This window comes from Dipodomys spectabilis, unplaced genomic scaffold (genome assembly GCF_019054845.1).
Source record: "Dipodomys spectabilis isolate Male_0828 unplaced genomic scaffold, ASM1905484v1 ptg000001l, whole genome shotgun sequence".
Classification (NCBI taxonomy): Eukaryota; Metazoa; Chordata; class Mammalia; order Rodentia; family Heteromyidae; genus Dipodomys; species Dipodomys spectabilis.
In genome coordinates, this window is record NW_024870678.1 from 1,624,557 (window position 1) to 1,645,613 (window position 21,057).

The 21,057-nt window shown below is 40.3% G+C and overlaps 1 protein-coding gene across 1 annotated transcript in view; it reads right to left on the reverse strand.

Annotated features, from left to right (window-relative positions):
- The window catches only part of Pdss2 (decaprenyl diphosphate synthase subunit 2), a 207,303-nt gene that overhangs the window by 26,937 nt on the left and 159,309 nt on the right, over positions 1–21,057 (reverse strand). Inside the window, exons 5-7 of the mRNA XM_042670331.1 lie at positions 17,575–17,748; positions 15,726–15,857; positions 3,861–3,893 (exon numbers count right to left, since the gene is read on the reverse strand). Of these exons, the coding sequence (XP_042526265.1) occupies positions 3,861–3,893; positions 15,726–15,857; positions 17,575–17,748 (339 nt within the window). The remainder of the gene's footprint in view (positions 1–3,860; positions 3,894–15,725; positions 15,858–17,574; positions 17,749–21,057) is intronic.

Consider the following 21,057-nt stretch of genomic DNA (forward strand, 5'->3'; position numbering starts at 1 on the left):
TCAAATCTTGTTCCTCTCTCATCTCAGCCTCCTGAGTATCGATTATAGGCCGGAGCCACCACTGTCTAACTTCCACTAAAAATCTTTTCCATTGTCAAAGTGCCTCTGGGATAAGTACCCTAGAAAGTTTCTCTGAGTCATAAATAAGCTCAGTACTCAGTAGTCAAGTTTTCCTTTACCTGTATATTCTAGTGGTTGCATTCTTTTACTACTACAATAAAATCCCAGATGTTATCTTTAAACTAGTTTGTAAAACCTCCCCAAGAAATCTTCTTAACCTTGTGGATACCTGCAATATGTATCAAAAGCTTCCTTTTCAGAAATGCAAGTCAAAACAACACTGAAATTCCATCTCACCCCAGTAAGATTGGCTAGCATTAAGAATTTGAACAATAACAAATTCTGATGGGATGTGGAGAAAAAGCAATTCTACTACATTTTGGTGAGAAAAGCATGAAGAGTCTTCTCCGCTCCTCCCTCCCCCCCCACCCCCCTGCCCCCAAATCTAAACATAGAACTATCCTATGATGAAGCCATACCACTCTTGGGCATCTACCTAGAACAAGTAAAGACAATTGTACATCCATGTTCATTGCTGCATTATTAATAATAGCCAAGTTATGGAAACACTCCCAATGCCCTACAATAGCTAAGTGGATCAAGAAAATGTGGCATCCATACACAATGGAATTTTACACAGCTATTAGAAAGAATAATACTGTCTTGTAGGAAAATGGATGGATCTAGAACAAATCATGTTAAGTAAGCCAGGCTCAGAGAGACAAACAGTGAATTTTTTTCTTATATGTAGAAGCTAGATCCAAAATACTACTGGACATGATAACATGTATAGAACTCAAAGTATGTACACACAAAAAAACTGACTAAAGAAGGGTATATTTAGGGAGGCATCCAAAGGCCTAACTCCCCAGAACAACTCATGTATTGCTTATCAAAATGAATACCAGAAAGTAGAAACTTTTTTTGGGGGGGGGGGGGGGCCAAGTGGGGGCACAGGAATGGAGGGAGGAAGGGTGAGCAAATACAGTCCTTATATTCAGTGTACATTATGTAAAAGATGAACTATGAGCCGGCTGCAGTAGCTCATGCCTGGAATCCTAGCTACTCAGGAGGCTGAGATCTGAGGATTGTAGTTCAAAGCCAGCCAGAAAAACTGAAAGAGGCACTGTGGCTCAAGTGGTAGATAAAGTGCTTGCTTTGAGCTGAATTGCTGAGGGACAGCACCCAGGCCCATAGTTCAAGCCCCATGACCAACAGAAAAAAAAAGAAAAAAAGAAAAACTATGTAACTTGAAGGTAGGAATGAGAGGGGAGGGGAAATGGAGGACGGAGGGTGACACTGACTGAGAATCATTGTACTCATAATCTGATTTACGGAATTGTAAATCCTTTGTACAACTACATAATAATAGTAATGGTAATAGTAATAATAACAATAGACTTTGATCTGCATCATAATGGAGCATTGTGATACAAGAGAAGTAGCAATGACTGAGACTGTATTAAGAAAATTGAGGGCTGGGAAGATGGCTCAGTGGTAGAGTGCTTGCCTTGCATGCATAAGGCCCTGGGTTTGATTCCTCAGCACCACATAAGCAGAAAAGGCTGTGATGCTGTGGCTCAAGTGGTAGGGTACTAGCCCTGAGCTGAAGAGCTGAGGGACAGTGCCCAGACCAGAGTTTAGGTCCTACAACCAACAACAACAACAATAACAAAAAAAAAAAAAAAAATTGAGGAAAGCATCTGATCCAGTCTGGGCAATCAGACTCCTTATACATGATGGTAAATTACTCTTTACTATAGGGTTAGTAGATGGTTCTAGAAAAAAGGAGAAGAACCTTGAAAGCAGAAAAGATAGCAAGAGTCAAGACAGAAAAGAGGGGCCCTAGGTGTGGCTCAAATGGCACAGCAATTGCTCAGCAAGCCTGAGGCCCTAAGTTCAAATGCCAGTGCCACCAAGACAGAAAAGTAAAACCATGCTTTCCTTAATTTTGTACTGCTGTAGTACAGGGTAAGAGATGAAGCTGGGCAGTTCCTCAGGGATATGATCGCCCATAAATGTCAACATAACAAGCTTTGAATGCCTTGTAGACAACAAGGGGCCAATGAGAGGTTTGAGACTGGACAAGAAAACTGTCAGACCTGTAGTTTAGATAGATATTCTTTCTGGTAATTTATCTATGGGAGAGGCAGGGAGACCAAGCAGTAGAATTTTTCAGTGGTTCAGATGAAGAGGCTGGTCCTGAGCACTGAAAAGGGAAGGAAAAAAAAGGATGGTAAACTAAAAGGAGGATGCAGCCTAGTTTAATGTCGTGGAACATAGGGGTTCAGAAGCGAATGCAGTTCCTCACACAGTTGACCGGTGGGATGACAGTGAAAGTAAAAGGAGAGAGAATAAATAAAAAGGACCAGAAGCATAACACTAAAGGTGAACTCTGATGTACACTACAAACTGAGTGAGAATTCTGTGATGTAGGCTTGATGATTGGCTATAACAAGTATATTGCTCTGTGTGGGAGATGGTTAGTAGGGAGGTAGAACAAAGGACAGATGCATTTCAGGCCAATAGAACAAAAAAAGAGTTAGGACAGAGTGTGATCCAGAGATGTATACCTCTGGGCAGCCAAGAGAGTGCATGGTTCCAGGTCAGTAAGAGAGTTAGAGTTTTCCTGTGGCCAGCATTCTGGCCAACAGAGCTTTTCTGGCCTTTTTTTTTGTGGAAATAAAGAGTATCAGGACTTTGCTGCCTGGGCTGGCTTTGAACTGAGATCCTTAGATTTCAGCCTCCTGAGTAGCTAGGATTATAGGTGTGAACCTCTGGTGTCTGCCTCAGCAGAGGCTTTCTGAGTAATACTTCTTCCCTGTCTCTGGAGTACAGGTACAGGTGTGTTCACCCTCTGGATATTCATGAGTGTTGCACAATTAAGATAGTCACCGTATTCATTTAGCCAAGCACTATATATATATGGCAAACACTTGTAAATGTTCCTTTGTCCCTGAGGAAAAAACAGAATGTAAATGTTCATTTGTCCCTGAGGAAAAAAAAGAATATGACTCAGGTATGTCTGCCAGCTGGACTAACGCCCTGAGATCTAAAGTCCCATAGCAGGTTTTAGCCAGGGTACTATATTAGAATTATTGGAAGAAATACTGGAAGGCCCACCTTGTCTTACTCAGCCCTACCTAGCATAGGAGAGTAAGCTTACTGAATGAGAGTGAATTTACTGCAGTAACAGGACCTCAGATCTCAACCTTCTGAGTAGCTAAGATTACAGGCATAAGCTACCAGAACCAAGCCCTGATATCATATTGTCTATTTAGTTTATTTACTCATCTGTTTTCCCCAGTGGATTGTAAATGTCTTGAAAAGAAAGACTTTTTTTGGCTCACTCTTTTATTCTTAATATTTAATAAAATGTCTGGAGTAAAATAGGCATTCACTAATAAACATATACATTGTTGAATGAATATATTCCATTTGCTGATTTCTATTACTTAACAGGAAATGTCTGTTAGCTTTATTTTATTTTTTTTGGGTCCGGTTGTAGGGCCTGAACTCTGGGCCTGGGCGCTGTCCCTCAGCTCTTCAGCTCAAGGCTAGCGCTCTACCACTTGAGCCACAGCGCCACTTCCGGCTTTTTTCTTTTTGCTTATGTGGTGCTCAGGAATGGAACCCAGGGCCTCATGCATGCAAGGCATGCGCTCTACCGCTGAGCCACCTTCCCAGCCCTCTGTTAGCTTTAAATGTAATGATTTTCTTCTGACTTTTCATATGTAAAGACAAATCAATCATCAAATTGAAATGTGTCAAACTGTATAGTTTACATAAAATCTACTTACCTTAGCATAGTTTAATCTTCCTTTTTCGTGAGCCTAAAATTTGATAGATAAAATGAATGTTAGTTCTTGAACAATTATTTAGTATTTAAATAACTTTTGTTTCTTGAAGAATAAAACTCAATTGTCATTCCTTTTCTTACCCCTCCACTAGTTGTGTGTGTGTGTGTGTATTTTTTTTTGGGGGGGGGAGTTGGTCGTGGGGCCTGAACTCTGGGTCTGGGCACTGTCCCTCAGCTCTTCAGTTCAAGACAAGCACTCTACCTCTTGAGCCACAGTGCTACTTCCAGTTTTCTGGTGTTTTATTGGAGATAAGAGTCTCATGAATTTTCCTGCCCAGGCTGCCTTTGAATAGGGCTGGCTTTGAACTGCGATCCTTAGCTCTCAGCCTCCTGAGTTGCTAGAATTACAGGCGCAAACCACTGGTGCCGGCTTGTTAATATATATTGAAATACACACATACATCCATATACCCAACGGTCCCTCTCAAATACATGTATGTGCATGTGACTGCAAATGTACACACACACGCAAACACTCAGACACATACAACTCTTCCAACTATTCTTTTTGAATTCGGGGCCTTGCTTGAGTCAAATCCATAGCTATCAACTTTTTTTTATGTTGGAGATTTAATCACACAGAGAGACATACACACTATACAGACACACACACACACACACACACACACACACACACACACACACACACATTTTGAAAGTAAAGTTAAAAGAACAGTACATCCAGGCATAAGTGGCTCATGTCTATAATCCTAGCTACTCAGGGCACTGAGCTCCAAGGATTGTGGTTTGAAGTCAGCCTGAGCAGAAATGTGCGTAATTGGGGCTGGGAAGTTGGCTCAGTGGTAGAGTGCTTGCCTTGCATGCCTGAGGCCCTGGGTTCGATTCCTCAGCACCACGTAAGCAAAAAAAGCCAGAAGTGGCGCTGTGGCTCAAGTGGTAGAGTGCTAGCCTTGAGCTGAAAAGCTGAGGGACAGCACTCAGGCCCAGAGTTCAGGCCCCACAACCGGACACAAAAAAACAAAAAAAAAACAACAAAAAAAGAAATGTGCGTAATTGGAGGCAATTAGGGGCTGGGAAGGTGGCTCAGTGGTAGAGCGCTTGCCTTGCATGCATGAGGCCTTGGGTTCGACTCCTCAGCACCACATAAGCAAAAAGAAAAAAAAGCCGGAAGTGGCTCTGTGGCTCAAGTGGTAGAGCCTTGAGCTGAAGAGCTGAGGGACAGCGCCCAGGCCCAGAGTTCAAGCTGCACAACCGGACACCCCCCCCAAAAAAAAAAAAAAATCTCCAATAAGCCACCACAAAGCTAAAAGTAGAATTGTGGGTCAAGTGGTAGAGCTATCCTTGAGCAAATAAGCTAAATGATACTTTCTTTCTTTTTCTTTTTTTGGGGTCCAATTGTGGGGCCTGTCTCTCAGCTCTTCAGCTCAAGGCTAGCACTCTACCACTTGAGACACAGCACCACTTCCGGCTTTTTTCTTTTTGCTTATGTGGTGCTGAGGAATTGAACCCAGGGCCTCATGCTTGCAAGGCAAGCACTCTGCCACTGAGCCACCTTCCCAGCCCCCTAAATGATACTTTCTAGGCCCTGAGTTCAAGCCTCAGAACCAGCATACAAACAAAACAAAACAGTATAATGAGCAGATATGTACACCCTCACAGGATTTGAAGGTGTAGACATCATGATGTTTCATCCTTACATGCTTTAGCATGTCTACAACACATAGGGTATATCTCATATACAATCACATGACTATTGTCCAACTAAAAAACTAATAATAATCCCATGTCACCTAAAATATAACCTGTATACATATTCCCCTAACTATCCCAAGAATATCTTTTATGTCTTTTCTTCCCAAACAAGAATTAAGCAAATTAATCAAGATTTGTACATTGGATTGTTTTGTTTTGTGATAGTATTGAGATCAAGAACTCATAATTGCTAAGCAGGCACTATACCACTTGAGCCACAATTTCAGCCCCCTAAAATCTTAATTGTGACCATTCCAAGACTTCCTGGGGAGATGAACATGTTGGGAGCCAGAAAATTGCTTCTAGGCAATTTGTGTATGTGTGTGTATGCCAGTACTGGGGCTTGAACTCAGGGCCTGAATGCTGTCCCTTAGCTTTTTCGCTCAAGGTTGGCACTTTACCACTTGAACCACAGCTTCACTTCTAACTTTTTGATAGCTAATTGGAGATAAACATCTCAAGAATTTTCTTGCCTGGACTGCCTCTGAACAGATCTCAGCTTCCTGAGTAGCTAGGATTACAGGTATGAGTCACAAGCACCAGCTCTTAAATGGAATCTGAAGGCTTTTATATGGGACCTTCTTGCCTTGTTTATAAAGTAAGAGTATTGGACCATCCTGTTGGATGCTGGCCAGTCTGCCTTGGAATCACTGGAATAGCCTGTGAAGAATCAAGATTCTCAACCCCATACCCATGAGATTATCATTTAAGGATAACTGGTCTGGTCTATATCTTATGTCCTTTCCAATTTATGTTTCAGTGTGCATCAGTGGTGACTTTAAAGACTGGAAAGAAACAGCTGTATGAGCTCTTTATGTCTCATGGAGAATGTATAGTACTGTCACTTTCCCCTTTTTCTGACATCTGTCACTAATGTATTTCTAGTGGAGCAAGATATTATTAAAATAACTTTCTCACTAGGGCCCAAAATAGGCTGATAGAAAATAAATGCAGACTATATTTCAACAGCCACAGCCCTGAACTTCTTCCTGCCACACAGTTCATCTCCAGAAGCTACTGTAAATTCTGCCATACACTGCGAATCCCCAGAGGCTTCATTACAAGGGTCTTTAAAAGAGATTCACTCATCTCTTTGCCTCCTGTAGGTGTGCTTCTTGTCAATCCAGGTCATGAGAAGAGAAAGTAATTTTTCCCAGTCGTTAGCAGTTCATAGAAAAATGTATGGTTTGATCCTTGTTTTATCTTTAAAAATGTGAAAATAGACAAGAGTGTGTGCCAGTGCTTATGACACTGGAGGTGTCCTTAGACGGCTATGGTGTTCCTGTAAAACAATATCTTGTACAAAAGCAAAGAAAGGCCGCACTGTGATTGAGATGATGCACAAAGGGATTAATTCCAAAGGTTTATATACTGGTCTCTGCAGTCCACAGGCAGACAGGTTCCCTGTTGGTAAGTAATAGATGTGCAATATGGTCTTTTACTTTAAGAAACAAATGCTTTTTTTGTTAGGTAACAAAGAGGGACTGGATGACATAAATGAGCTGTGTCCAATTTCCAAATAATGTTGGAGATGCAGACACCATTCCTAAATGTAGAAAGCTACTATTTCACAGCAGGAATCTAGAAATTGCTAGAAACTGGCCATCTCTATTTAACAGGTTAAAAAAATAATTTGAGTCATCTTCTTCCTCGATGTTTTCTTGTGTTGGTATTGGAACTTGAACACAGGGCCTTAGCTCTTATGCTTAAAACTAGCACTCTAAATTGGATATATAAGACTTTACAGACTTTCCTGCCCAGGCTGGCTGATCCTAATATTTCAGCCTCCTGAGTAGCTAGGATTATAGGTGTGAGCCACCAGTGTGCCTGGATAAATTTTTTTTTTTTTGTCAGTCACTATTTTTTCACTTTTTCTGAATCACATTCATTTTTCTTAGGTAAATATCTAGCCTTTTTTGGAAAACTTTAGGTAAAATTCATGTAAAATAAAATTAATCATTTTAATCACCTTAAAGAGCATACATCAGTAGCAGTTAGTACATTCACAGTGCTGTGCAGTCATTATCACTATCAATTCCAAGTATTTATCATCCCAATAGGAAACTTGGGTAGGAGGCATTGGTGGCTCAGTGGTAGATCTAATTTTCATATTCCTAAAGGAAAAACCATACTTATATGCAATCACTCTCCATTTCCTTACAGCTTACCTGGCAAGCCCCAATAGCTACATAGTTGATTCATCTCTCTTTGGAACTGCTTATTGTGGATACCTAATAAAAATATAGCCACATAATATGTGGTCTTTTTTTTTTTTTGGGTCTGGTCGTGGGGCCTGAACTCTGGCCTGGGCACTGTCCCTCAGCTCTTCAGCTCAAGGCTAGCACTCTCCCACTTGAGCCACAGAACCACTTCTGGCTTTTTTCTTTTTGCTTATGTGGTGCTGAGGAATCCAACCCAGGGCCTCAGGCATGCAAGGCAAGTGCTCTACCACTGAGCTACCTTCCCAGCCCAATATGTGGCCTTTTGCATGTTTTTTTTTTTTTAAATTTGGCATCATCTTTTCAAGAGTATAGCATATATCAATGCCTCACTTCCTTTTATAACATCCCATTGTGTGGACACACTGCATTTTGTTTATTCACTCATCAGCTGATGGACACTGGACTATTTCTGCCTTTTGTATATTGTGAATACTGCCGTACTTAATTTTGTTTGAATAAAAGTCTTTTAAATACATTATTATTTCTGCATCTGTTCCTTCTAGTGCCCATGTTTATCACGTTTCAGCCAAATGATAATCCTGGTTTCTGAATATACTCTATATCCAAATGTATCCCCTTTTTGTGGCTTCCTTTGTCTAAGAAGGTCTCTTCCCATTCCCAATTCTTTTTTTTTTGACGGTCATGGGGCTTGAACTCTGGGCCTGGGCGCTGTCCCTCAGCTCTTCAGCTCAAGGCGAGCGCTCTACCACTTGAGCTACAGCGCCACTTCCGGTTTTCTGGTGGTTTATTGGAGATAGGAGTCTTACGGTCTCTCCTGCCTGGGCTGGCTTTGAACCGCGATCCTCAGATCTCAGCCTCCTGAGTAGCTAGGATTACAGGCGTGAGCCACCAGCGCCCGGCCCATTCCCAATTCTTATCTTTACTATTAAGACCTTTTCATTCAAGGACTATGTTACATGTCATGTACTTCATAAATTCTCTGTTTCTCTCACCAGACTCAAATCCTCTTCCTTCTGAGTTCTCTACTGAATTAATTACAGTACTTTCATATTTATTCCTTTCTCTTATTACCTCAGTAAATTACAAGCAGGTTTTGGGCAATTTATTGTTATGTAAATAGCAGCTAAACACTCTGTCCCTTTAAGTGCAAGAGAAAAATCTTAAGAAAAATTCTAGCTGGGCACTATTGATTTATGCCTGTAATCCTAACTACTCAGAAGGCTGAGATGTGAGAATTGGGATTCAACTAATCTGGAAGGAAAGTTCATGAGACACATTTTCAATTAACTACCAAGAAGCTGGAAGTAGAGCTGTGGCTCAAGTGGTATTGTGCTAGCCTTGAGCTAAAATCCCAAGGAAAGCACCCAGGCCCTGAGTTCAAACCCCACAACCAGTACGCATGCACGCATGCGTGCACATGCACACACACGTGCACTCACACAGAGATATATTTGGGTTATGTCATAGATTTAATAGTCTGTGGCTATACATATGGTTCTTTCAAATGTCCACAATGTATATCTTCAATGTTGAGGATGATGCTAATATTATTCTTTTAGTAATAACTAAAAATAGTAATAAAAGCCAAAGTATATTGTACATGAGAGGGCTCTTTTCATATGCATTTTCTCTTTCAAGAATTCATGTGTTAGCTGGGCGCCGGTGGCTCATGCCTATAATCTTAGCTACTCCGGAGGCTGACATCTGAGGACTGCAGTTCAAAGCCAGCCTGGGCAGGAAAGTCTGTGAGACTCTTACCTCCAATAAACCACTCAGAAAACTGGAAGTGGCACGGTGGCTCAAGTGGTAGAGTGCTAGCCTTGAGCTGAAAAGCTGAGGGACAGCGCCCAGGCCCAGAAATCAAGTCTCACGACTGACAAAAAAAAAAAAAAGGGCTGGGAAGTTGGCTCAGTGGTAGAGCGCTTGCCTTGAATGCCTGAGGCCCTAGGTTTGATTCCTCAGCACCACATAAGCAAAAAGCAAAAAGCCGGAAGTGGTGCTGTGCCTCAAGTGGTAGCGCGCTAGCCTTGAGCTGAAGAGCTGAGGGACAGTGTCCAGGCCCAGAGTTCAGACCCCACGACCGGACTCCCCCGCCCCCCAAAAAAGAGAAAAGTAAAAAAAGAATGCATGTGTTATTTTTTTTTATTGTGAAAATACTGTACAGAGGGGTTACAATTACATGGGTAAGATAATGAGTACGTTTCTTATCAAGCATTGTAGCCTCCTCCTTTGTTTCCCCTTCCCATCCTCCTCCTCCCGTCCCCCCGCCATATATATATTTGTGTGTGTGTGTGTGTGTGTGTGTGTGTGTGTGTGTTAGTCATGGGGCCTGAACTCTGGGCTTGGGTGCTGTTCCTCAGCTCTTCAGTTCCAGGCTAGCGCTCTACCACTTAAGCCACAGCACCACTTCCGGCCTTTTCTGCTTTTGTGGTGTTGAGGAATCGAACCCAGGGCCTCATGCATGCGAGGCAAGCACAACCACTGAGCCACCTTCCCAGCCCCTGAATGTGTTATTTTTATGCATACTAGCCTTGTCTAGAAATCTTTGTTTTACTTTCCAATAAAGAGTAATAGTAGGATATCTAGGGACAAATGAGTTATAGCTTAGTAACGGTAATATGCAGTGAACTTAAGGCATTTTATGGTTGGTTATGACAATGTCAGAATGTTACAAGGCTAAGTGACATTTCAGTACTTTTAAGAATAGTCATGAAAATATAATCATAATTATTTCTTCAGGTGACTTCTAATAGAACAGAAAACTAGCAGGATCATTAAAAATAAAGCTTGCTGACCTGCAACAGCCTGTGGACTCCCCGAGAGAGTCAGAGCTCTGGGTTCTCTGAAGGATTCCACTTACTTTTACTGGAATCAAAATGCAACTGAGTAATGACTTTACCTCCCTAGGGTGAATCACCCATTCACTAACAGTATTTTAATCTGATCATTATTTTTTAGCAGCTACAAATTTAAATTTAAAATTAAGTAGAGTGAGATCTATGGAGACAACGTTCAACAAGTATTTTTCAGTGTTCTGGGATCCAGGCTTGTGTTGTTCATAAACTGCTTCAGGAGTAAGTGTGCGTGTATGTGTGCATGCATGCGTGTGTGTGTGTGTCTGTGTGCACATGCCTATGAAGGTGGCCTCCAGATGTAATGAAAGAGGGTTATAGAATCTTTGCAGGGAGGATTGGAGACGAGGTGGTAGATGCTCTTTCTCCTTAGATTCACAATAATGCTGAATGAGTTTTAGGAGTTCATGATATCCTTGTTTCCTTGCCTAGTCAATAATTTTCACTCCATGTAGGAAATCAAGACTAGATGGGACACAAACCTTTCTGGGCAGAGCAGGAAGTAATTTTACATGTGGCACAAGAAATCATAGTTGACTTCCATCAATAGGAGCAAGATTTTTCTATTTCTCAGTGTCAAAGCTGGTTTAAGCTTGAAACAGAGGTAAGTATTTTTCTTATAGTGCATGTCTTGTCTAAGATGTCTGTTTTTTAGATTTGAGAGCTGAAACAGACCTTACTAGAATTACTATGAATGAACTGAAAAGTGAATTTTCTATTATCCTTATTAATCTTATGATCAAATTCAAAACTAAGAGAAGATATTCAGGAGGGTAAATGACTTGAAAAAATGGGTAAGGGGATGAATAGGGTCAAAATGGCTTTTGTAATGGGGCTGGGAAGGTGGCTCAGTGGTAGAGCATTTGCCTTGCATGCCTCAGGCCCTGGGTTCGATTCCTCAGCACCACATAAGAAAAAAGAAAAAAAGCCGGAAGTGGTGCTGTGGCTCAAGTGGTAGAGCGCTAGCCTTGAGCTGAAGAGCTGAGGGACAGTGCCCAGGCCCAGAGTTCAGGCCCCATGACCGGACCCCCCAAAAAAAAAAAGAAAAAAAAGAAAAAGGCTTTTGTAAGTCTGGAAATAGAACAATGAAATCTGCTGAAATTGTTTTAAGAAGAGGGGATTGCAATAAGTGAAAATGATAGATGAGTGCAGTCAATTATGATACATTATGTACTGTGTGGACATGTTATAAGAACCTCCCTTGTTCAATAAATGTTAATAAAAATGACTTGGAAAAAATTTAGGAAGAATTACAAGTAATTTTAGGATTAAAAAGCAATGTCTGCCAGACACCAGTGGCTTGCTACTCAAGAGGCTGAGATCTGAGGATTGTAGTTCAAAGCCAGCCCAGGTAGGAAAGTTTGTGAAACTCTCATCTCCAATAAACTATCCAGAAAAAGACAGAAGTGGGGCTGGGAAGGTGGCTAAGTGGTAGAGCGCTTGCCTTGCATGCCTGAGGCCCTGGGTTCGATTCCTCAGAACCACATAAGCAAAAAGAAAAAAGCCAGAAGTGGCACTATGGCTCGAGTGGTAGAGTGCTAGCCTTAAGCTGAAGAGCTGAGGGACAGCGTCCAGGCCCAGAGTTCAGGCCCCATGACCGGACCCCCCCCCCCCAAAAAAAAAAAAGACAGAAGTGGAACTGTGGCTCAAGTGGTAGAGCCCCAGCCTTGAGCAAAAAAGACAGGTATACACCATTATACTGAGCTTATTAATTGCTAATATTTTGCCTGGGTTGGCCTGGAAGTATAGTCCTCCAAATCTCTGCCTGTGAAATAGCTGGAATTAAGCTTAGTCTATTTTTGCTTTTGCTCTAGACTGGTGTTTTACCACTTGAGCTCCATCTCTACTTTTTTTTCCTGGTTAACTGGAGATAAGAGTCTTAAATTTGTTTAGCAAAGCTGACTTTGAAGTTGTATCCTCTGATCTCAGCTTCCTGAGTAGCAATAATTACAGGTGTGAGCAACTGGTGCCTGGTTTAAATTATATTTTTTAACTTAAGGTTTTAACATAAGAAAACAATCTGTAGACCTTCTCAGTCCAGGATTCTTCTCTTTAGTTATTTTATTTTCTATTTACCTTCAACTATCACTCTCCTTGATTTTTAAATTTTGGACATTATCTATTGGTCTTACATGAAAGGAATATTTATATCTCTTTCATAAGCAAATATTTTTTTTCTGCCTTCCTCCCATTCAATCACACTTTAGGTTAAATCAATATTCAGTATTTAGGAGTTCAACTTGTGCCAGATTGACCATGTTAATCCCTTTGTGACCTCAGATCGTAGCAAAAGCCAAAAAAGCCACTCTACTGGCTCCTTGAATGTGTGTGGGACCATGTCTTTCTTCTCCCAAGGAAGTGGCGGCAAAACTACAATGTCGGCTCAATGGCCATCTACAAGCACAATGTGATCCAGGTGCTTTGAGGATATATGAAAGGTCAGTAAAGTTCAGGGTACAGAAGGAAATACATCATCTGCATCTAGTGGTGCTTCAGGTTGAGACTGCCATTCTCCGGAGCCAAGAGGCTAACAGGCTCAATTTGGATTAAGAAAAAAAGCTGTTTCTTTTTTTGGTCTGAGACTGGAACTCAAACTCAGTACCTGATATTCACTCACTGGCTAGTGATTTACCAACTGAACCACGCCTCTAATCCCAGAAAAAAAATTCTTGAATATGAGGCCAAGTTTTAACAATTTGGAAAGGAAAAAGTCAAACATGAGGATGAACTTACTGAGAAAACACAAGAGAATGTGAACCATAGTGAACTAGCCTAGTGTGTATTTCTTAGAAACTTATTAAGATGTTCCTGGATTGTTTTAATTCCTTCCAATTCTGGCTTAATGAATCTGCTTTTGCAATTTTGATGAATAATTTCATGAATAGAATTGGATATCTTTCCTAATTCCAAATGGTATTTGCATCATTTAATAAAAATCAAATTATTTAAAAATATTAAGATGTCTATTTTTATGCTACATAAATATTGTCATATGGAGTATTGTGATTATATTTCCTTTATTGTACATTAAAATTTTTTTCACTACAGCTAACACCTACTTCACACGACATTCACTGTTTTAAATTTTAATTTGTCCTGGGGCTTGAACTCAGGGCCTGGGTGCTTATCTCTGAGCTTCTTTTGTTTCTTAAGCTTCTTTTGCTCTACCACTTGAGCCACAACTCAAAAAAGCTTCTGCTTTTTTTCCCTTGATAGATTATTGGAGATGCCCGGACTGGCTTCGAACCATGATTCATGGATCACAACCTCCTGAGTAGCTAGGATTACAGGCATGAGCAACCAGCACCTGATCCTTTGCTTTTATTTATTTTTTTGTCCTGGTACTGGAGCTTGAACTCAGGGCCTCAAGCTCTCATTGGGTTTTCTGGCTCATGGCTAGTGCTTTACCATTTAAGCCATACCTCCAGCCTGGCATTTTTGCTTAGTTCAGTATAACGGACTTCTGCAAATATCTTTTTTACTTGCATGGTCTCTACTCCTATGAGTTCCCTTTACAACAGTTTGCTTTTGACTGGTTCTTTCCTGGGAGTCTTCAATGCTCTGTGGTCCTCTGCTACTTGTCATCTTCAGGATGAGGCTTTTAATGGTGGGTCTCCCTATGGAGGTCTGCTCCTAGACTAGGCATGCATAATGAGAGACCCCAAACTGTCAACTCCTGGACTCTTCTAGTTATCTGCCTGGTGAATACTAGGGAATTCAAGCTAGATGCCAGCATTCTAAGAGTCAGTTCAAAAGAGAGAGAAGTAGATGAGTGCCGGTGGCTCACACTTGTAATCCTACTCAGGAGGCTGAGATCTATCTGAGGATCTCGGTTCAAAGCCAGCCTGGGCAGGAAAGTCTGTGAGACTCATCTCCAATTAACCACCAGAAAACCAGAAGTGGTGCTGTGCTCAAGTGGAAGAGTGCTCACCATGACCTGAAGAGCTCAGGGACAGTGCCCAGGCCCAGAGTTCAAGACCCACAACAGAGAAGAAAAACAGTGAGGGGGAGAAGGGAAAAAAGGGGGGAGAAGAATGAGGGGGGAGTTAGGAAGCGGGGGGGGGGGGGGGGGGGGGGGGAGAGAGAGAGAGGAAGAGAGAAAGTGCTAGGCTCTCTGCTGTAAGCATGGGGAAGGCTGTTCTACCTTCTCCATACCTAGCTGTGCCTAGTTTCTGGCACCAGACCTCAGAGTGACTCAAGCAATTACAACAATAACTTCAATGAGGTTCTAAATAAAAACTCAAGAACTTTTTTTTTTTTTGGTCCAGTCATGGGGCCTGAACTCTGGGCCTGGGCGCTGTCCCTCAGCTCTTTAGCTCAAGGCTAGCACTCTACCACTTGAGCCACAGCGCCACTTCCGGCTTTTTTCTTTTGGCTTATGTGGTGCTGAGGAATCGAACCCAGGGCCTCAGGTATGCAAGGCAAGCGCTCTACCACTGAGCCACCTTCCCAGTCCCCAAAAACTCAAGAACTTTCTGTACCAAAGTTTTTGAATTAAAGAAAACTAAAAAAGTTCCTTTGTATCTGCTATTCCTATGCCCACCAAAATATAGGAAATCAACTCAATTTAAGCCCCTGACCCTTTCTACTTCATCATGCTTTTTTTCCCCCTTGATAATGCCTCAGAACAAGCACTAGGGTCCCAGCTTATTTTAAAATAATTCAAAGAGTTGACAGACGGAGCTCCTGGAATTCTGCAGCTTGCTCTGGAGTCCACAGATGGGAAATTGTTGTCAGTTAAAGGGTGGTGCTGGTAGCGCTATTACCATGCCCAGTTTCTAAAAGCCTTTAGAAAAATCATGTGAATTAATTAGCATTCTCCACAGGCACTAGTGTGTGCTGCAGTATTCTAAGAACTCAGATAACAAGAAAACATAATAATGTAGTCTCTAACTTTTACCTAATAATGTATTAGGTAAGTAGATTACAAAGAAAGAATTTTACTTGTTATATGCATGTTGAAAATAGCTGATCTATGTTTTCAAATCATTGTAAAATATGAACTGTGTTCTAGGATCAATTAAAAAGTAAAGGTACCAAAAATAGTAATAACTTTACCTCTCTGATTTGCTTAATCCACAAATCTCTTCCAAGAAACTCCTGATGTAAGACTACAGGAGCCGAGTTTAAGTTAAAAGTCATGGAGTCACTGCTCTTTTCTTTAATAAATGGCTGAAGGTCAGAATTTATCTGGAAGAGGTAGTTATTAGTTGTATCAATAAAATGTATATATAAACTGGTATGTTTTAGTCACATTCAGAAAGCACAAGTTACACAGTTTTTGAATAAACTACAATAAGCATATGAACATTTCAGATAATTAATAATAACTTTAAAATTCCTTATAATTGGAAGTGGCACTGTGGCTCAAGCGGTAGCGTGCTTGCCTTGAGCTGAAGAGCTGAGGGACAGCACCCAGGCCCAGAGTTCAAGCCCCACGACTGCAAAAAAAAAAAAATCCTTATAATTAATTTTCCTTATTTATTCATTCAGATACTATATCTATCCATCTATTTATCTATCTACCTACATATCTATTTATCTTTTGTGGTACTGTGGTTCTAACTCAGGGCCTCATTCATGAATGCTATAACACATTTGAGCTACAAATATTGGTCTTTTTTTTTTTCCCCCAGTCCTGGGTACTGTTCTTGAGCAATTTTTTTTTTCCTCAAGGCTGGAGCTTTATCACTTTGAGCCACAGCTCTATTTCCAGTTTTCTGTTGGTTAACTGGAGATAAGAGACTCACACTTTCCTTACTGGGCTAGCTTTGAATTGTGATCCTTAGATCTCAGCCTCCTGAGTAACTAGGTGTATAAATATGAGCCACCAGTGCCTGGTTTCACTCAATTATATATATATATATATTTTTTGCCAGTCATGGGGCCTGAACTCTGGGCCTGGGCACTGTGCTTCAGCTCTTCAGCTCAAGGCTAGCGCTCTACCACTTGAGCCACAGCACCACTTCCAGCTTTTTCTGCTTATGTGGTGCTGAGGAATCGAACCCAGGGCCTCATGCATGCAAGACAAGCACTCTACCACTGAGCCACCTTCCCAGCCCCTCAATTATATTTTAAGCCCTATTCTTTTTTTATTTGGTAGCAGCTTTCATGCTAATTTTTAAATTAAAGATAAGGATTTAAAGAGTTGGTAAAATTACTAAATACATGAATCTAGGATTCAATAAAATATGCAAAAGCTTCATTTAGAGATACTATATGTGTATTTTTCCTGACTCATATGAGCTGTTCAGGTAACATTTGAAAAATAAATAGTAAACAAAATTTAGAAATTATAAATATAGAGAAGTAACAATAGCAATTAATTTTGGGATACTTATATTTCACATGTCATTGAAAAGTAGGATTTTGTTTGTTTGTTTGTTTTGGTTGGTTGTTTGAATTTTTGAGAAAGGGTCCTAAAGTATAGCCCAGGCTGGCTTAGAACTTGTGGTCCTTCTGACTCAAAGACATGTGTAGCTATATTTGGCTTAAAATATCAATATTATTAAATATGTCTATGTTTCATTAACTTTCCATGATTTGTTTTACATTAGGAGCTATAATAAAATTGTAGCAAAAAATATCAAATATTCTCCCATTCTGAAAGTAGCAATATTACATGTTAATTAATGATTTGTAAGAGTTCTCTCAAAAATTGTTTCAGGTGGTAAGAACAGATATCATCTAAATATAACTTAAGTAAACTGAAGTTTTCTTACAAAATTACATGGTACTTACCAATCACACCATTTTATATAACAATCACCATCTATGATTGACAGATTTTAAACACACATAAACTTTCTTTTTTTTGGAGACCTAACAGCAACTTATTAAATGGAAAAGAGTTCTTGTGTTTCATTTTGGCAATTTAAGTATGCAAAGAAAAAGGGTGGGTAAGTACCTTGTGACTCATGGCCATGTGTTTCCCATACTGAAATGCCATATCCTGAACCTCAGCATCATGCTTTGCTAATTCCATCGCAGCTTGGCAGCTCTTTGCTAGTAAGGCACCATGAGAGAGAAAAGTCTGCTCCTTCCAAGTTGATATTCCAATATCATCTGTGATATAATTTTCCTAAAAATGTAACAAAAGCCAAGATTAAAAAAAAAGGCTTTAGGACTAATTTAATTGTTTCTGTTTTTGAAGAGTAAGAGTTAAGAAAAGAATTATTCAAAATAAGCTACTGCAATAAGGCAGAATTAAAAGATGCCGATCCTGTCCCTGTCTAAAAACAATGAGCACAGAGGGAGGTTGCTTTTTTAGGGCAATGGAGAAAATGAAAAAGAATTGTTAAAGCATATTTTATTTTGAGCTTGGGAATTTCTATTAAATTGTATTCTGTATAATAGGCAAAAGAGTAGAAACTTAGACCTTTATATTAATTTTACCTATATTCACACCAGTTCTTGCAAGCTACTGCATGATATTCCAAAACTGAAGAAACATAGTGTTTAACTTATGTGAAAATGTCAAGGGCATAATGAAGGAACTGCATCTCTTTCTGTAAACAGAAAGGTTAGAGAGGGCCTCTTGTTATAATGCAGAATATTAGATACAGAATTTGGCAAAGTATATTCTGATAAAAAAGAAGGACATCAGGGAGATGTCCTTTATTATTGAATCTTATCTTTTTAAAATATGAAAATCATTATGGTATTTGTATGTAAATTTACACACACATCTATTACCTCTAGACTATTTCTGTGTAATAGATATAAGCCACATGTGCAGTAAAACATTTTTTGGTAGCCACATCAAAAAAGTGAAAAGAAATGAGGGCAATTATTATTATTATTGTTTTACATCACTGGGAATTGTACTCAGGGCCTTGCACATGGTAGGTGAGCACTCTCCCACTAAGCTGGAACAGCTTGGGCCAGCCTGGGATAAACACTGAGAGCCTATATTAAAAAAAAAAAAAAAGTGACCTTTAGACAAGACAACAAATAGAAACTTATCAGCATTTCTAACTAGAGAGTCTAGAAAGAAACCAAGCTACGTTCAGAAATTTAATTATTTTAGGGAAAATTTAGACTTTACTATAAGGAGCTAGTACCATTGTTTAGAAAGATCTATCTTACAAGCTGGGTGCTGGTGGCTCACGCCTGTAATCCTAGCTACTCAGGAGGCTGAGACCTGAGGATCGCGGTTCAAAGCCAGCCCGGGCAGGAGAGACCGTGAGACTCCTATCTCCAATAAACCACCAGAAAACCGGAAGTGGCACTGTAGCTCAAGTGGTAGAGTGCTCGCCTTGAGCTGAAGAGCTGAGGGACAGCGCCCAGGCCCAGAGTTCAAGCCCCACGGCCGACAAAAAAAAAAAAAAAAAAAAAAAAAGAAAGATCTATCTTACATAGCAAAGGGGACTTTGAAGATATGGTTAAATTCAGGGTGTTGAAATGAGAGCAGTTTATCAGGATTATTTTAGAATTTTAAGATGAAAGATTAACAGGGTGGGAAAAATGTAATCAGAAGGGCCTTTATAAGAGGGAGGCATCAGGGTCAGTCACAAAAGGTGGCAAACTGGCAGGAGAGAAATGGACAGGTATCATGTTGCTAGATTTGCAGATGGAGGGTAAGACTATGAGCTAAGAAATGAAAGTGAAAACCAGAGAGACAAGAAAGTAGATTTTCCTCTAGAGCCTCCCACCATCTTGAGTTTGCGGCATCTGACCAGGAACAAAGATGTCACTTTCCCAAAGCTTAATTCTTAGTGGGTATGGTTGGGAAGAAATAAAAAGTAGAAAGTAGGTAGAGATTTTTGTCACAGTTATCAAAATTGTAAATGTATTAGTCCTGTGATCCAGTAATCACACATCTGGGAATTAATCTTACAAATCACACACATATGAAATGGAACATGAACAAGATTATATCTCTTGTTCATCCACATGCCAAGGTGATCTTTTAAAATATAAGCCAGACCCATAAGGCCTCCAGGATGTTTCTCAAAATATTCCAGGTGTTTCCCCCTAAGGCCCCAGAACTTGCTGTCTTCGCTGGCAGATGCCCCCTCTGAGGTTTGCATGGCTGGATTCCTCATAGCTTTCTGGTGTCTGTTCAAAATTCAGCTCATCTTTAAAAATCTGCCTCTCTCTCCTATTATTTTTCTTCTTACTTTCCTTTAAACATTTTTCTTTGATCTACTAGAATCCTTGTGAGTGTGTATATATATTTGTTTAATGGCTTGTCATCTCTTCCCTTCACTAGAGTATAAGTTCCATGAAAACAAGCACTTCGTGTGTGTGTGTGTGTGTGTGTGTGTGTGTGTGTGTGTGTGTGTGTGTGTGTGTGTGTGTGTGTGTGTGTGTGTGTGTGTGTGTGTGTGTGTGTGTGTGTGTGTGTGTGTGTGTGGTTTAGTAGGGGTAAGAGTTTTAGAGACAGTCCTGCAGGGATTGGTAATTATTTACCTGTTATCTTTTTTTGATATATCTCTTCTCTTTCATTTTTCTTCTGTACTTCCTAACTTGGTCATAATAAAGAACTGAAATAAATCTCTCTTTTTTTCTTTTTTTGTTGGTCCTGGTGCTTTAACTCTGGCCTTGGGTACGGTCTCTGAGCTTTTGTGATCAAAGTCAGTGTTGTAGCATTTGAGCTACAGAGTTACTTCTGGATTTTTGTGGTTAATTGCAGATAAGAGTCGTGGACAGAAGTGGTGTTGTGGCTCAAGTGATAGAGGGCTTATCTTGAGCTGAAGAGATGAGGGACAGTGCTCAGGCCCAGAGTTCAAGCCCCATGACTGGGGGAAAAAAAGGTGCAAATTCCAAGCCAGGGACTTAATTTTGGGCAGGGAAGGTGGCTTAGTGGTAGAGTGCTTGCCTTGCATGTATGAGGCCCTGGGTAGGATTCCTCAGCACCACATAAGCAGAAAAGCCAGAACTGGCACCGTGGCTCAAGTGACAGAGAACTAGCTTTGACCTTTTTGCTGAGCGACAGCGCCCAGGTCGAGTTCAGAGTCCACAACCGATCAAAAAAAAAAAAAAAAAGTCTCATGGACTTCCTGTCTAGGTGTGAACCATGATTCTCATGTCTAAGCCTTGGTAGCTAGGATTACAAGAATGCCCGCTAATCATTTTCTTTTAATGCCTCTCAGTTGCCCTTAAAATTAAGATAAAACTGTATACATAGTATCTAAGTCCTTTCTTTTTATTGTATGTAGTGAGCCCTCTCTCCTGCCTAATGTATTTCCTATGAGAACTGCTTTTCTGTTACACAGGACAATTGCTTGTTTTTTTTAAAATAAAATATGCACTCATATGAATTTAAAAATTTATTCTCTTCAAAGGAAGTGATATTTCCTCACATTCCTTGTCTAGTAAATGGAATATATCCAGGACGAATACCACTTCTTTGAGGAATTTTCTCAAATATTTTCACATTTTTCTT